At 33.9% G+C, this 18021-nt stretch overlaps 1 protein-coding gene across 2 annotated transcripts; it reads left to right on the top strand.

The window, feature by feature from the left end:
- Window positions 1-1670: 1670 nt before the first annotated feature.
- Window positions 1671-6082, top strand: LOC100813725 (zinc finger CCCH domain-containing protein 30). 2 transcript variants are annotated; one of them, XM_006587109.4, is made up of 2 exons: window positions 1671-2007; window positions 3346-6082. In XM_006587109.4, exon 2 carries the CDS (start codon window positions 3357-3359, stop codon window positions 5541-5543), a length of 2187 nt encoding a protein of 728 aa, XP_006587172.1. In that variant the 5' UTR covers window positions 1671-2007; window positions 3346-3356; the 3' UTR covers window positions 5544-6082. The 2 variants fall into 2 exon arrangements, with proteins under 2 accessions (XP_006587172.1, XP_003533897.1); XM_003533849.5 differs by having other exon boundaries at window positions 1713-2007; window positions 3373-6082.
- Window positions 6083-18021: the final 11939 nt, after the last annotated feature.

Here is an 18021-nt window from a genome sequence, read left to right as displayed (position 1 = left end):
AAACAATAAAAGATAGTAAGAAATGTGTTCTCTTGAACAAGGTAAATCAATGATCCAAGCTTCTAAAGAAAGATTCATGTTGGGGAAAAAGAAAAAAACAAGGTGTGTTTATGAGGTTGGTTCAAATTATGCAATGATTTTGAGAAAGTTTATGACTCTTCCCATTCCCTCTCTTTGTACCCCTACAACTCATTAAACTCACCCACCCTGTTTCTATTAGGCCTACTCACCCGGACTCAAACACTCTAAAAACCAACTAATCACATATAAAATATGGTTTAAGCATAAACATAAATATAAAAATAAATATAAACACCGAAAATCATCACCTCATAATTAATTAATTAATTTTAGATACTTAAATTTAAATTTAATTACACTTGCTAATTCATTAAAATCACTTATTCAAACATTATGAAAAACACAATGTTACTCGTAATATAGCTTCTATTTGTTTTCTATAACATCTAATCTTTATAGCAACCATCACACCATTCAATAACTTAGTATAGAATGTGTTTTTTTTATTGATCCAATTGTTAACTTATCAATATTGTTTGTATCAAATTTTATCAAAATTGAATATCATTAAGTAGATAATCAAATGATTCATATTTTAAGGTATTTTGAAAAGTATATATTACCTTAATTTTTATTCATATGAATGAGATAACAAATAATTTTGGATAAATATAAAAATTTATATAATCTATCCCTCTCTATTTAAAAGTGAATACAAAAATTTGAGAAAAGTACTATGAAAGCTTGAATACAATTTAAGAATTATCTAGTAGGTCCTTCAATTATTTAATTTTTTAACTATATTTTAAATAATTTTTTCAATTATTATTTTTATTTATTTATTAATTAGGTCCATGCCATTAATGACATGCATCTTATTAAAAAATAAATACAAATTTAAGAACTCAATTGAAAAAAAATCTTTCAAGAACCTTGTTAAAAATAATCAAATAATTGATAAACTTAAATATTAACCCAACCTTTTTAATTATAACCATTATAAATTTTCTCTCTATTAATTTTTTTTTCACAAAAATACCTTAGTTATTACTTTTTGAGTTTAATAAATAATAAGTAAAACCTTATACTTTTTAAGAGTTCAACTTTATATCTTATATAAAAATATTTTGATAATCTTACTTTGACTATTTACATGCATAGTCATATTAAAACAAAAAAATATATAAATTACTAATAAAAGAATGTATAAATTACTAACATTAAGAGAGATTAAAAGAATTAATAATTAATATTTTTTTTAAAAAATAATTTTTTTCTTTTTAGTATTAAAAAACGTATACATTTAAAACAAAATTAATTACTAATAAAACTAAATAATTTTTTATCATAATTAATTAATTAACTAATTATTTATATTATCTAAAAAAAAATCAGGAAGTGAGTACATGCCAAACCATCACGTGTACCTGTTGGTCCTTGTCACTCTAACATATGTCTCTCATTGATGGTCGGATTTTTAACTTTTCATTTAATTTCACTTAATCAGTCCCTTTACAGTCAACCGTTTCAACCCACTGTCCTCTTCCCCAAACCCTTCTTGTCCCCGCTTTCCCTCTCACCGGCCCTTCCGGTTCCCCGCTGCACCTCCGCGACTTCATTTGGACTTCATTTGGCGTGCATTTCAGCATCATTTCATTTAACTGCCATTCCCGTTCCCTTTGGTTTTTAAATTCGCCCTAAATTTCTCCGCATTTCAATTTCATTTTCAATTTCGAAGACGTTACTCTCTCTCTGTCTGTCTCTCTCTCTCTCTCTCCGATCAACAAAGCTCTTCCAATGTTTCCTTGGTTCTATAGATGGAGATGGAAGCTCTGAGTCTCGCTTTCGCCGAATCTCGTTTTCTGTGTTCGGATTTCGCTGTTCTCCGTTTGGTTTGACGAAAAAAAAGCCGTTTCCTTCCTCATCCCGTTGCTTTTTTGCTCTTCGGGTTTGGAATTCGATCTTCACCTTATCCACTCGTAACCGGTAAGTTCTCACTCTAAATCGAAATCCAAACTCCATTTCGATTTCAAACTTTCAAGCTGATTGTGCAGTTAGAAGAAACAAATGTTTTTTATTTATTTATATTTTCTTGTTTTTTTTAACTGTTATAGCTGCGAAGTATTCATCAACTTTTTCTGATCCCTAATTTCTGCTAATGAAACTGGCTGATTATTTTTATTAGAAATTAGAAATTAGAAATAAATGCATTAGTAATAGTAATAGTAATAGTAATAATAATTTGTGATGGGAATGGAAGGAAGTTTTGATGTGGATTTGTGGCCTTTTATTTTCTTACTTTGCATTTTTTTATCTAATTTTTAAATGACTTACTTTTGCATGTTTTTTATTGTCCGCTAATTTTGGTGTGGTAGATTCCTGATATCTGTAAGAATTTTTTTTTTTTGGGAATAAGAATAGTTTTTATCTGTTCTATTTGTTTTCCTCTCCTGTTGATTAATTTATCTATTATTCTATTGTGACTAGGTTGTAACTTTTCTTTTTGATTTTGGCAAGGTTTTAACTTTATTTATTATTCTGTTTGATATGATTCTGGTTCTTGTTTTTATTCAGATCTGTTCCATTGCTTAAGCTTTTGCTGGAATACTCGCTTGGCTTTTTATTTGGTTTTACTTTATGGGTAGATTATTTTGCTGTCCTGCGCCTTTTTTTTGAACTTCTAATTTTTGTTTTTGATGTCTAAGTTCATCTGCTCCGGAGGTATGATATTATTATTATTATTATTATTATTATTATTATTATTATTATTATTATTATTATTATTATTATTATTAAGGAAACTGCTAATTTTAGGTAATTTTTAAGCATGTTTTTTTGTCCATCTCATGTATGTGGTGTGCTTGTGTTGTTTTTTTTTTTCGGAACTAATTCCATGTTTTACCCACCTTCATTTTTTGTTTCGTGACTTCATGGGAAATTGATAAACTTTTTGTCCCTGATAGATTAATAGGTGAAACGTTCTTGGGAAGTTCATGAAGGTTCTTTCTGTTTAAATTTGTGTTTGTTCTGTCAGATTTCGAGGGACCCAAATAATTATTTTAAGTTAGAAGCATCTAAAATAAGTTTAAAATTTACATATTACAAACTTTAAAATTTATAAATTATAGGAATCTGTTTGAATTTTTGTAAGGTGACTTGCGACTACTTTAGCGCTTGTAAAACAATTTTTGTAGATGTTTTTAATTTTATAATTGTGGATCTATATTTCTCTTTTGGCTTTCCTTCTCTGGTAGTTTTAATTATTTTTTTTATTCAAATTATATCTTTGGTTACTTCTTAAATTGCATGATTATTATCATCCAGCTAACTGAAGCATGTGCGGTGGTCCAGAGAAATCAAAATCTCTTTCAACTTCATCTTCATCAGCGGTAGAAGGTTCATCTAACAGCAAAGACATGAAAAATTTAACAGTTCATACTGAAGATTCTTTTTCCTGCTTACTTGAGCTTGCTTCTAACAATGATTTTGAAGATTTAAAGCTAGCTTTAGATAGGGATGCTTCTCTAATAAATGAAGTTGGCCTCTGGTATGTCCGCCAGATTGGATCCAAACAAATTGTTCTTCAGCCCCGAACTCCTTTGATGGTTGCTGCTATGTATGGGAGTATAGATGTTCTAAAACTTTTACTCTCTTGTCCAGAGGCTGATGTCAATTTCTCTTGCGGGACAGATAAAAGCACTGCCCTACACTGTGCTGCATTGGGTGGTTCTGTTAATGCAGTCGATGTTGTCAAATTGCTCTTATCAGCTGGTGCTGATGTCAGTTGTGTTGATGCTAATGGAAATCGTCCTGTTGATGTTCTTGTTGTTCCTCCTAAGCTTGAAGGTCTGAAAGCAACTCTTGAAGATCTACTTTCAGATAGTACTTCCGTTGGGTCTGTTGGTGACTGTTTTATTCCAGTATCAGTGAATTCATCATGTTCTGATTCAGCTGCTCATTTATCATCACCTGAAAATGGGTTGCCATTCTCAGCTATGGCATCAAAGTTTGCTGATACAGCTGTTAATTCTGCTTCTGAGAAGAAAGAATATCCAATTGATCCATCACTGCCTGATATAAAGAACAGCATTTATGCGACAGATGAGTTTCGCATGTTTTCATTTAAGGTGCGACCTTGTTCCCGGGCATACTCTCATGATTGGACTGAGTGTCCTTTTGTTCATCCTGGAGAGAATGCTCGTAGGAGAGACCCCCGAAAGTTCCATTACAGCTGTGTGCCTTGCCCTGATTTTAGAAAGGGTGCTTGTAGACGTGGGGACATGTGTGAATATGCTCATGGAGTATTTGAGTGCTGGCTACACCCTGCCCAATATCGGACAAGGCTGTGCAAAGATGGTACTAGTTGCAACAGAAGGGTATGCTTTTTTGCTCACACAGCAGAAGAGCTGCGTCCATTATACGTGTCCACCGGATCTGCTGTTCCCTCGCCTCGCTCATCTGCCTCTACTCCAAATGTCATGGACATGGCTGCTGCAATGAGCCTCTTTCCTGGTTCACCGTCATCAATTTCTTCCATGTCTCCATCTCCCTTTGCGCAGCCAATGTCTCCATCTACAAGTGGCATTTCTCACTCATCTAATGCTTGGCCGCAGCCAAATGTTCCAGCTCTTCATTTACCAGGAAGCAATATTCAAACTAGCCGATTGAGATCTTCTCTTAGTGCTCGTGACATGCCACCAGAAGACTTTGATGTGTTGCAAGATTTTGATGGCCAGCAACACCTTTTGAGTGACTTGGGCTGTTTCTCGCAGCCCCGTCCTGGCGCCATTTCAGTGAGTCGATCTGGTCGGTCTAAGACACTAACCCCATCAAATCTGGATGAACTATTCTCTGCCGAGATTTCTTCATCTCCCCGGTATTCTGACCCAGCAGTGGCTTCTGTATTTTCCCCAAGACACAAATCAACTATTATGAATCAGTTTCAACAGCTTCAAAGTTCGTTATCACCCATAAACACAAGTGTCTCCTCTCCTAGGAATGTTGAGCATCCTCTATTACAGGCTTCATTTGGTGTCTCTTCTCCTGGAAGGATGTCACCAAGAAGTATGGAGCCAATCTCTCCAATGAGCTCTCGATTATCAGCATTTGCACAGCGTGAGAAACAGCACCAACAGCTGCGAAGCCTTAGTTCAAGGGACCTTGGTGCCAATGTTCCTGCCTCAATGGTTGGGTCCCCAGTTAACTCCTGGTCTAATTGGGGTTCTCCTCATGGGAATGGAAAAGTAGATTGGTCAGTAAATGGAAATGAGTTAGGTCGATTGCAGAGATCATCATCATTTGAGCTTGGAAACAATGGGGAGGAGCCTGATCTATCCTGGGTTCAATCCCTTGTCAAGGAATCTCCGTCCGAGATAAAAGAGAAGTTGACAGGTTCTGGCCCTGTTGCATCTGTTGATGGACCGAGTTCAAATCCAAAGTCAAATCCGCAAGTTGAGTCTGTTGATCATTCTGTTCTAGGAGCCTGGCTTGAGCAAATGCAGCTGGATCAGCTTGTAGTCTAATCAAATTTGACCCATTCCATCTTGTGATAGGTATTTAATTTCACAACGTATTCTTTTTGTCAATTTTTTTGGGTGGAGCAAGGAGAGGGAATGTAATGATACTGAAGCGAGGGATGGCTGCAAAGTACCCGAATGATAATCTATTTTTCCCCCCCCATTATTTTGTCATTCATTGTTTTACTAAAGAGCTTCAGGGGGAGTGGTAAGAAACCCTCTCTCTGGGGTTGATGATATCCCAGTAAAAAAGAAAATATTCTTCCAAAACTCTAGTTTCAGGACTCTTTTCTTCATTTTATTCCTAGCCATGGAAAAACCAAGAGCCTCATATTTGTATTCAAGTTCGTTTTCTTGGTAGGAATCTGCTAGTATATTGCTATGCTATTGCATGTATAGAAGACTAGAGTGTGTTTATTGTTAAGGAATTAGAGGTGATCTGCGCCATTAATATTTATTGCCGGCAGATCGTTTAGACATACTGAAGGCTACTGTGTATGTATCGGTTATTTTCAAATTCAATGTAGCTGTTATATTTATGGGTATTATCTAAATTCAATGGAAATTATTAACCTTTTTTTTTTAAAAGGAAAACTAAACAAAAGGGTCGAGGGCGGCATATGTAAATTTGAGTTTATAGTCAAGGATTTGTGTTTAATACATGTGGAAAATTGTACTTTCTCTAAGAGCTTAAGTTGGTATGGGAATAACAGCTCTTGGTTATATCTATAAAAAATAAATTAAACAACGATTTTTTTATTTTTGGTTTGAATTTTAATTCATTTTAAATTGAGGACTTATGTGTATGTAATATCTTTATAATTTCAGTTTAAATTTGATCAACTAAAATAATTCATTCATAAATTAATCCTCAATATCATAGACATCCCATTGTGATATGAACCCTCATGGCACAAGGGCTGACTTAGGATCGTCTAGGATTAAACCTTAATGGAAAATGTGGAAATTGATTAAGGAAAGGATGGAAAATAAGGTGGTTAATTTCGTGGGTCTTAATAAGGTGGTTCTTGGCATAAAATGGATGAATGGGATGGTAAAATGTAGGTTAAGTGGTGGCTGGACAGAAATATAGAAATGACAATAACTGAAGCTACAGGGCTCCAAATTAGGTGATTTCAAAGCGAGGTGAAAGTTCTCGTTTTGAAATTCAATTTAGGCTCAAGAATCACTTAATTTGAGTGCGTAAAATGGGAGTTATGGCCACGAGATAATTCTGGGCAGAAGTGAATTTTCTGGAATTGTGGTTTGAAAGAACAAGGGTGAAGATGAAAGGAAGGAAAGAATCACTCTTTCCAGCGAGGGCAACACACAAAGATTGTGAAAGTCCTTTGATACAGCCAGGGTGTTCTTGAATCACTCAAGAATTTAGGAGAATCACTCTCACTAAGATAAAAGAGATAAACTCAAATTTTCTGAATAAAACTCAACTTGTGTTTATTGATAAAATGGTTCAGCTTATATAGAAGCTTTACAGCAGATTTTAGTAATGACCCACTAACCTAGAATTAAAATAACTTAATGCCATTAATCTAGGGAATTAAAAAAAAACTTAATGGCTGAGTGTAACTGAAATTGTGGCAACCAAAAGTCACCCCCAACAGCCAACAAGTCAGCCACCATTTGGTCTCCTAAAAGGCTGATGCCTAGGTTGCCAATTGGGCCCTTATTACAACTTGAACTAAACCTACTAAAACCCTTTTAGTTGATTAACCCAAAGCATATTTTTGGTCAGCCAACTTTACAAGGATTGAACCATTATTTAGACAAACTAAACACTCTAAAATTGAGACAAAGTGGTGACATTTAGTCCTCCTCCATTTGGGCCATGATACAACTCACAACCTTGGACTTTTCTCCTTGAAACTTGGGCTTGTATTCAAATAGTATGGACAATACTTGTTGAAGAGCTTCCTTGGCTTTCCTTGCTCTAGCCCTTGTCATAGGCCCTCCAAGTCCTTCAAGTGAATCCTTGCCCTTGCTTTTGGTCATGTCCTCATCACATTGCGAGTGTTTTCTGGAGCCAACACGTAAAATGGTACACGATGCATTTTGGTTTGAACCTTAAATTCGAAGATAGAGGGTCCTAGTCGTGGCGACACTGGTCGGTGTAGTGCCATAAAAGCAGGTGGGTGAGGATCTTATTGGGGCCAACCATGAGGAATGGTTGAATTTTTCTTGTTTGAGATTTTGGGAGCTAAGTGTGATAATGTGTCTAGCTAGATTCAGTATATTATGGGACCATTGCTGGTTGACGTGAAGATTGCATTGATTATTGTGTTGATGGGGACCAAGGTTGGCTTGGATCATGTAGTATTATTTTTTGAATGATATATTTTGAATAAACAGTTGAAAAGACAAGGATGATCAATGGGATGCAAATTTATGTGACTACTTTTCATGAGTTGAGTATACGGTTATAAAATTTTACCTTTGTGGGGGGTCCAAATGAAATGGCTTGTCTATTTCAAACTTGAAAAATCTCAGTGCGACTTTTCTTACCTTTTTTTTCCACAGGACAGAGTAAAATACAAGACCATGTACTGTGAATTGGTGAAATTCTCAGGATGAGGATGAGGACGAGGACGAGGACGAGGACATGGGGAAGTGGACCCACCCACATTAGGTATTGGGGTAATCTGTTGCAGCATGTGCATTATGCATTTTAATGCCGGTAGAGCGTGCTTTATTTCGATTTTATCCATTGAAAGCACATGTGCGTACCAAGAAAAATAATAAAACGCCAAAAGTCTCTAATACTAATTTGTGTCTTAATATTTATAAGATCTAATTACTTATTTCATTAAGACAAAACCGATTAATTTAGTTGGTAGTAATAAATGCTTTAAATTTATAACTTTTTTTTAAAATCATTCTACTTTTCTAATTTTTTGTCAATTCATAATCTCTACTTTTAATTGAAGGTATTTCTAATATAAAAATAATTAATGTAAAAAACATTATAAGTTAAGCCTTATAAAAAAGAACAAATATCATTTTAAATTTGGATCTTATAAAAAGAAACAAAAGAAATATATAATATGAATTTCATAAGCACACAGTAGTGTTGACCAGTCAAAAATTATTTATGACTTTTAAAATGATAATTAACAAAATTAATAAAATTATCATACATAATTTCTGATTGAATAATAATATAAAAATAAATGCATTATTTATTGATAAAATATTGGCTCAACTTTTTTAAAATGCACATGGCAAAATTGTGTCACTTAGCTTTGAAGAAATGGAGTAAAAATGTCACCAGTTTCAGTTCTGCTTTACTAAATTGCTTTTTTTTTTATTTTTATTTTTTTTTAAAATTTCCTGAATGTGAATATGAAATACGGATACTGATCCTCCTTGTAAGATGAGTGACCAAGTAGGGTTGGGTTAGGCACAGTAGTCCATCTCTAGCTTAACTTTAACTTTGTTCAAAAGCTTAGAGTGTGTTCGAAAACTGTTATATTTCAGTTGAACGGCAATTTCCCACTTTGGAAAGAGTAATTGGAAGGAGAGGGAGTGTTGTACCACCATCAGTTCAATTTGAATAAAAAAAATGCTAAAACTTCTTGTACTTAAAAAGTTTCCTCCAGCAATTTCTTTCATTAACGTAAGGACATTCCGAAATGTAAAATTAAATTACGAAATGCTCTTTCCGTAATAAAAGAGAGTGCGGGTGGATTTTAAGCATAGGAAGAAACTTCTGGCGAAGATTATGTTTTCCATAATTTGAAAGAGATTATAGGGTGGCAAGAAAAAGGGTTAAAAGCCTTCCACGAATTTAGATGAAAGCCTAAAATAAAAGGAGTTTAAAAACACTTAGTGTCCCGAAAATCGTTTACTAATGATTTCAAATCATCCAATTTCTGTAACTAAAATAATTTTTTCACATGCCTTGTGGTTGTATACACGATAGAAGGAAATAGAAATAATGAGGAAGTGTACATGTAATGAGTAATGCAATGAAACATAGAGAAAGAAATTAAAAAAAAAGTACGGTAAATGTGGAAATTAGACTGAAAAAAGTATATCCATTTCCAATTTTACTTTACAGACCAGCTCCCACTAAAACAGTGTTTTTGTCAAATCTGATAAAGATCTTTAGTAAAAATGCTCCCCCACCAAAACATAGCTAGCAATCATTTGGGAACTCTACCAAGCAAAGCTTTTCTTTTTTGGGTACATTACTAAGCAAAGCATTAGTGAGGGTGTGAAGAAGACCTACTTGACAATTCTTTTTATGTCTTGCTACTTTTCTTCTTTACATGACATACATATCAATTATCAAGGAGCAGGAGAAATGGTAGCAACAAATTGTTTAATATAATCTTTTGAACATATTTTTTTTTGACAGAAAAATACTTATTTCATCTCATTAATACTCAATTTCTCAATACAAAAAATGAAATGATAAAAGGTAAATAGATTAGGAAAAAATGGTGTAACCCTAGCTAGTTCATGAGCTAGGCTTTTTATTTTATTTTATTTTTAGTTAAAATTTATTAAAAAATATAATTTTTGTTATAGATTTTACTTCTTATTTAATGAGTCTCACTTATAATTTTATAATTTTTAATGAGTGTGTTAAGAAATTATTAGGTGATTTAGGATTGTCACGTCATCTATGGTCACACCAATACTTATGTGACACATAAATAATTAAATATTTTAAATTGATTAAGGAGGGTTTTAATTTTCATGAGATCCCTTAAATTGAGAGATAGCATGTTAAGTCTTGAGAAGTTGTTAGTGAGTATACCTTTGATTTAGTGAGTATATTTTTTATTGTCCACATGTTGTATAATTACTAATGGTGATCACAAATGATGTAGTGGTCTTGAACCATCTTATAATTTTCATAATTTTTTGGACTGGAGAGTGTATTAGTGGCCAACACTCCTCTATAGAGTTTTCTCTCTAATGCCAACTTTGGGAATTAAGTGTTTTGAAAACTAGATCAATTTGATCGATTGAATCAGAAAATCAGTGAAATGGTTAGATAATTTGAACTTTTGTATGTATTTTAAATGTTATGTACCTATAAAATTATGTTTTATTTTAGATTTTAGTATTATATAAAGTTATGTTATAATGTTTTTTTTTATATTATTTGATTAATATCAATTAGATCAAGGTTGAACCATGATTGAATTATTAAAAATTGAACCAATATCATTACTAGTTTAATGATCGGTTCAGTTTTAAAACTATTTTTAAACAATGCACATGATGATTAGTGGTAACATAAAGGGTTTTTATAGGAAAAATTGTAACTAAAATTGTGAACGATGCAGCAAAATATGAATATTTAAATGAATAAATGTAGTATCCCTTTTCATGTATTCACAAAAAATTTCATGCCGTATGAACAACGGAAAAAGAGAACATGATTTGCTGAAGGGCATTGCTATTAGCACTACCAATTTTGCTATTCATACTATTCACGTGGATTCCTTTTTGCTATATCACAAATTGTCCCTTGCCAAAAAAATTGAAAATATGTTTCCGTTTTGCAAATGAGGGTTAAACAAGTGATTAACAATAGAATCATAATTCCGTTGTACAATATAATAGAATTACGATTCTGTTATTAATTTTTTCCACCCTCATTTACAAAATGGAAACAATGTGCTATTTTTTGGCCACTTCCATTTATGAAATGAAAACACGATTTTGTTGTTGAGCTGAAAAATTGTCCAATAGCAATGTGTTTCTGTTGTTATATTTTTTCTCAAGCATTTTGCACAATGAAAACACGATTTGGAAACACATTTCTGTTTTGTAAAATGGTTGCAAAAAAAAAAAAACAAAAAAAAGTGTTTTCATTGTTGTTTTTGACTGGGAGCCACAATAATTAAATGTTTAAGGATCTCAACTTGACTTGCAACACAATATGCATGGTTTACAACAATTAGCAAACTTTATAGTCCACATTAAATGAATAAAAACATTAGTAAGATTTTTACCAGGTGTCAAATGAATACACATAACATTATTTAATACAAGAGGAGTTAACTAAAATAACTAATCTTCATTGATGTCTACTACATGTTGAGATCCTATAGTTAAATGAAATATCAATGATTTAAATTCTTGTATACATTGTAGGTATGATCTCTGCCATGAACGAGCTTCACGTGTGCAATATGAACTCCATTGTTGTGCAATAGGAGGCAGGGGACAATCATCCTTCAAATACATCTATATTATCATAGAAAAAAAAGGGTATAGTTGAGTTAGTGAACACACCAATTAATGGTTACAATACTAAAAAGTCTCTTAAGTAGATGTTGTATACTTGCACAAAGTGATTTTCATTAACAAATCCAATTGCAATAAGGCATTATTGTGCCACAAATGATGTCGAACTCTTGAGTGGAAAGAAAGTTCGTCTTTAGAGCATAGGTAAGGAAACCAAGACAACATTATACTGACTAGCAATGACATAATCCATGTTAGGAATGATCATCCACTTGTCAACTGATGTTATTGGGCCAAGCTGTACATACAAAGTGTCTAGTAATTTAACCACCTTATCTTGTGTGCCAAACAATTCAACATATTAAGAATTCCATGTTTGAAGTTCCCAAATCAAGTCTTATCGAAGCTTGGGGGCTCTTGGAGGCTTTCAATTGGTTGTTGGAGCTTGGTTTCAATAATATAAGTATTGAGTTAGATGGAAATTCAGTGGTTAATGGTTTCTTGGGACATAAATACTCACGGTCATACTAAGCTTCATTTGATTTTATCTCGTTGTAGATCGCTTCTCAGTAGAATTTAAACCGTGGTGAGTTACTGAGTTTTATGCGATGACAAACAAATCATGTTGCTTAATTTCTAGCTTAAGTGTCAAGATTGTATGTTAGCAACCTTTTTTCGATAATATGTTAGAGATAAGGGGAGCAACATGAGCAACATGGTGAAAAACCCAAAGGCTAAAGCTTGAAGCTCAAGGAAAAGCTTGAAGAAGTTTTTGCTTTTACATGCCTAACTCCCTTGAGTGGCATTTGTATTGGTTGTTGCATCTTAGTACATTTGATATCTGTATTGCATAGTGCATCATCATAGTGTGTGTGAAGAAAAGTTTCTAAGTTAGAAAATTTTCTTTAGAGGCAAAAACTCTTTATTTTAATCGATTATAGAGTTGCCGTAATCTATTACAACAAGCTGTCTGAAGCTAAAAGAGTTGAGTCTCATATCGGTTTAATTGATTACCGATATCTCATAATCGATTACACTATTGTTTGAGACAATGAATGATTTATTAAGGAGTCTCTGCTTTAATCGATTACCAAGTGGATTAACTGATTGCTTCTCTCTCATTTAAGTGTTTAGAGGTGAACAATAACACTTTAGTCGGTTACTTAGGGCATATAATCAATTACATTGTTCTTGAGTTATTTCTAGATGTTGGGATGAGCACTTTAATTGATTACTTAGATAATCTTATCGATTACTTTGTTGAATTAATCGATTACCTTATAGATTTAATCGATTACAGACGGTTATAATTATTTTCTTTATAAATAACCAGCTTTTGTTCACATCTACACATCGAGAGATCAATAAAGAATACTCAATACATCTTGAAAATAACATCTTAGCCTTTGAATGAGCAAGATTTCGTGCTGCCATTAGTGAATAAGAGAAGAGAAGAAAAGAGCTTAATAGTAACTCATAACTTCTTAATCGTTTGGTTATGAAGATCTTTTCTTGGAAGTGAGTTATGTCTTTTGAGTTGAAGAAGATCACCTTCTCTATCTAGCAAGGTATTTGTGGAAAGATTGGTTAGGTTGTATCTCTCTTACTTGGTTTTTCTTATGTATGATTTTTACCCGTTCTTTTTGGCTATATGTGAATCGCTTACAGTATGCTAGAATATTGTTTTTTAGTTAGGGCTAAGAGTAGGGTTCTCTTAGGCTTATATTCACAAAGGACCCTAGTGTTGGGTGCCTTAGCCTCTTTTTTCGGGGTGGGAATTGTAGATTGAATGTGATTGGTTGTAAGAATTCTTGATGCATAGTGAAAATCTAATTTTGGTTATGGATTAGATAACTAGATTAGCTTATCTAGAAATAAAGAGCAAACCAATATAAAAAGATTGTGTCTTTCTTCTCTTGTTCCGATCGTTTTCTCTCACTCAGGTATTAATCAAGTTTTTCAAAAAGATTCAAGTTTTATGATTGTGAAAGAAAGGATGTTAATGAAGGATCATGTTTAAGGAATGATTGATTAAGTATTGATTACGTTCAATTCATATATTTGTTTGTGATACGATCCATACAAAAGTTTTTTTTGTGTAACTTTGTTTTTAAAAGTACATTTTAAGCGAGTTTATCAACTATAACCGACGTTGAATGGTACTCGAGACTTATACATGTTGAAGATCGAAACGTGTTATACAAAATATGTAAGCACATGGCCAAAAAGATATTCAACTTCATAGGGTATGTTGCATGCTAGGTGTCCATATAGATGTCTCATCCTCATATCTGAATACTTATCTAGTATATTGCCCCCTAAGCCCTTTTTTGGCCTCGACCAAAAAGAAGGGTTTTACTTTAGCTTATTATGTTAGAGCGATTTCCATTTTCTTTGCTGGTGGTTTCATTTTTCGATGCCATGATGTAATGGTTACATCTCACGTCTCCTCAACTACTCTTGTTGGGTACCGAGACGCCTCGTGCCCTTGGCCGTAGATTTATTCTGATCAGATGGTGGGGAGTGGTTGTCAGTTGAGGTTTTATAGAGGCCCAACCCCTATAAAAAAGGGGATTGTTGAAACCCTATTGACCTCTCACCTCTTGTATTACTTTCTTCTCTCGGCTGAGTGGTTTATTGTAAATTCTTTTCTTTCATGTATGTGTTGTAAATTAGAAATAATGGTTTTGATCGAAGGTTCATTGGGGAAGATCGTTGGTAACGAATCAGAAGTTCGTGGGTATGACAATGATGTCATGGTGGTGTCTTCTAGTTCTTACTTATTGAGGCTGGATTCTTCTGCCTCAATAGGAAAATCTTCCACCGAAAAGGAATTGAGTGACTTTTTGGCATTTCTAAGCCAATTGCCATAAAAAGTGGGTGACAATATTGTGGCTCTGGCTGCGATTGCTGCCACCCAACCATTGACTTCTATGAAAGTTGGACTTCAGCCTAAGAAGCGCCCTGTGTTGAAGGAAAAATGCTTGCCTCCCCCTATCACGCTTCCTGGATACACATGGGTTGATGCTGAGGTAGGTACGTACTTCTTTAGATACATCTACGAGTCAGATCTACTCAATCTTTTGAGTTGGTTGTCGATTAGTGCAATAATGAAACTAGAATATTGTCTGGTTACTCTTTGTACAATTCGGTCAGATGCCACTCCTCACCTGGAGTTTGTATATATGAACCGAGAGGGGATGAACATGGACCTCTTTTACATGTATGATTGCTTATTTCACAACCTACATTTAAGAATCCCGTTTGATGACTTCTGATGCAATCCTACCGCCCCAAGGGCATTGGATAGAAGGCTCCAAGAAGATTGGGCCAAAAATGCAAGAGAAGGCCCTAGGGTTCTCATGAGCCTTAGGGTAGATTTCGGGCCCATGGGCTAAGTATGAGCCCACTTATCTTGGTACATATTAGATTAAGGTTTCATTAATTTTGGGCCTTGTATTTAGGACTCCATAATGTAGGTAGGGTACCCTAGAAATATAGGATTTTTCAGCCCTTGTATTTTAGGGCACCTAGACTAGTTTTTGTATTAGGGGTAGTTTTGTAATTTCACATGCACTAAGTGGATATTTGATGTGTGTGGTCGGAAATAAATTTAATTGAATTGGTAGAAGCCCAATCCAATTAAATTTAAGAGGGGGAGGTGAGCATTTGCTTACTACACCCCATAGCCACATCATATAGTCACACTTTGTGTATGTCCTTCATGCTTTTCATGCCTCATGACACCTAAGCACACTTAGTGGAGAATCTTGGAATTGATCTTGGATTAGTGTGCTGAACCATAACTAAAATTCACTAATCATAATTAGTGAAATTTTGGCTCCAAAGTTTGGCTCCACAAATTCAATTTCAAATTCAAGTGAAATTTGAATTTCCCTCCAATTTTGTGTGACACTTAGGCTATAAATAGAGGTCATGTGTGTGCATTTTTTTCAACTTTGATCATTTGAATATTAAACTTCAGATTTCAAAGCTCATTTAGAGCACAAAATTTCGTGCTCTTCCCTCCCTCTCCCTTCATTCATCTCCTTCTTCCTCCAAGCTCTTATCCATGGCCTCCTATGGTGGTGAGCTTCTTCTAGACTCATCTTCTCCTTGAAGTGGCATCTCCTCTCTCTCTTCCTTCTCCATTCCGCTACCATTCATCTACCAAGAAGCAAAGGAATCCATTGATGAAGAAGATCCTAGGCCTACAAGCTCCAATGGAGCTTACATCATGTGGTATCAAGAGCATCTTCATCTAGGTGATGTTCTTTTGCTTCCTCTATCTTTTTGTTCGGTGAATTCTCTTTAATTCCTTGTTCTTCATCTTATTCTCCATGTATATTCTCCAGTTTCTTGTGGTTTGGTGCTGTTTAGAGTAGATTAAAAAAAAATAAACCGATTAAATCTTAGATCTACACTTGTTCTTGCATTTCTATGGTTCAAATTTTGTAGATCTACTCTTGAATCTTGTTTTTGTGTTGATTTTAGGTTCTATCAATTTTCATTCATAATATTCTTGTGCTGAACCTTTAGATCTAAATTTTGTTCCAAAATATTGATTAGAAAAAAAAACACAAAAATCTAAGTGTAAATCACTTAATCCATGTTGTCTTAGAGTCATGTTTAGTCATAGTAATTGTCACATTATGCTCTAAGTTTGTGTTGAATTTTTATTTTGTTTATTGAATTCTAGATACATTTGTTCATGTATTCTTGTCATTCTTAGCCTATCTTTTGAATTTTGAGTCTAATTCATGCATGTTATTTAGTTCACAACATGTTCTAAATCAATTCCTAGAAGTAGTCTTGTTGTTGAACTCTTTTTTGTTTTCTAAGATTCCTACATGATGCCTATGATGAAGTTGAGTTGTGGTGCTGAGTTGTGGCTGAATTTGTGAATCAAATAAGTCTTAAGCTCTCTTGAATTTTGTTATTCAAGATAATTGAGCATAAGCAAACACAAATTGTAACTATCCAAGCCTTAAGTAACATAAACACTACTCTTGATTTCTAGGTTGAAATCGCTGGTGCTGGCAGCTTGAACATACAAAATTGTATAAATTACTGGGAATTGGTCACTACGAGTTTTGAGCTGACAGTTTTACTGAATTTTCTAGACATCTAGACAAAAAATATAAAAAAAGAACCAAGCGATTTGGATTAAATGAAAAAATAAGAAAAATCGCACAAGTTGGCAGAAAAATCAGTGTCCAGGAAAAAAAAAAGTGAAAGGAAAGTGTGCTTGTTGTTTTGGCTCAAAAATTTGTTCTATAATTGGTGCCTATTTTATACCAATCCTAGTTCTGAAATTTAAATTTAAAATTATTGTGAAAACAAGTGCCAAAACTAGAGGTTTCTTGAGTCTTTTTTTTTTTTTAGTTTTTCTACTCTTCTTTAGAGCCATTCTAGGTTTCTCTTTGAGTCCTATCTTGCTTTTTTGTGCTTTTCATTGCTTTAATTGTTGAATAATCCTTGAAAATTTGTCTTGTTAAAAATCTATTGGTTTAGCTTTCATTTCATTTTTTTTGGTCTTTGGTTATTGCTTGTCTCTTTGTTTCCTTGTTTGTGAGTTGCCATATAGGGAATTGGAAAGGAGGATTGGTGCCATATCTTGAAGAATTTGAGTCAAGAAGAAAGGGGCCAACCACCTTAAGATCTATTGGACTAAGAAGCACTCCAAATTGAGTGAAACACTAAAGAGAGAATAGCCACCACAATTGAGGACTTTTTTTTTTGTAATTTTGTAATTGGCAATTTGCTTTGCTTTCAAATTTTGTAACAAAAAGGCCTTTCATTGGAAGTAAGTTGGGAGCCTCCGCTAGGTCACCCTACTTCCATTTATGTGTAATAATTTTAGGCAATTTTCCCTTAGGATAGTGAGTGCTTTGTTGGGAACCTTAAATGAGGTCATCCAAACACTCTTAGGATCCGCCTAGTTTGCTTTTCTTGCTTACTTTCATAGCTTATTTCTTTTACCCTCCATTGTCAAACCGCCTAGATAGCTTGCCTTTTACCAATTAGTTTTTACCTTATCTTTCACACCACTTTTAGTGTTTATTTTGGCTAGTTTCAACCATAGTTTCTTTTACCTTTTTTTCAAACCCCCAACAAGAAAGAACCATAACTTAGGAACCAACATGAGTCTTCATTCTTCATCTAGTGTTAATGGTGAGGGTTCTACTCCTAAGGACCCCTTGTATAAGATATTAGATGAGTTGAGATACCCTTAAGTTGTGGAAAGAAAAACAAGAGAGAA

This window comes from Glycine max, chromosome 9 (assembly GCF_000004515.6).
Source record: "Glycine max cultivar Williams 82 chromosome 9, Glycine_max_v4.0, whole genome shotgun sequence".
NCBI lineage: Eukaryota > Viridiplantae > Streptophyta > Magnoliopsida > Fabales > Fabaceae > Glycine > Glycine max.
Note: the sequence above shows the minus strand (reverse complement) of the source record. Positions and strands in the feature narration are given on the sequence as shown.

Coding starts and splice junctions, on each gene's coding strand:
- LOC100813725 (XM_006587109.4), top strand. CDS start 3,357: ATGTGCGGTGGTCCAGAGAAATCAAAATCTCTTTCAACTTCATCTTCA.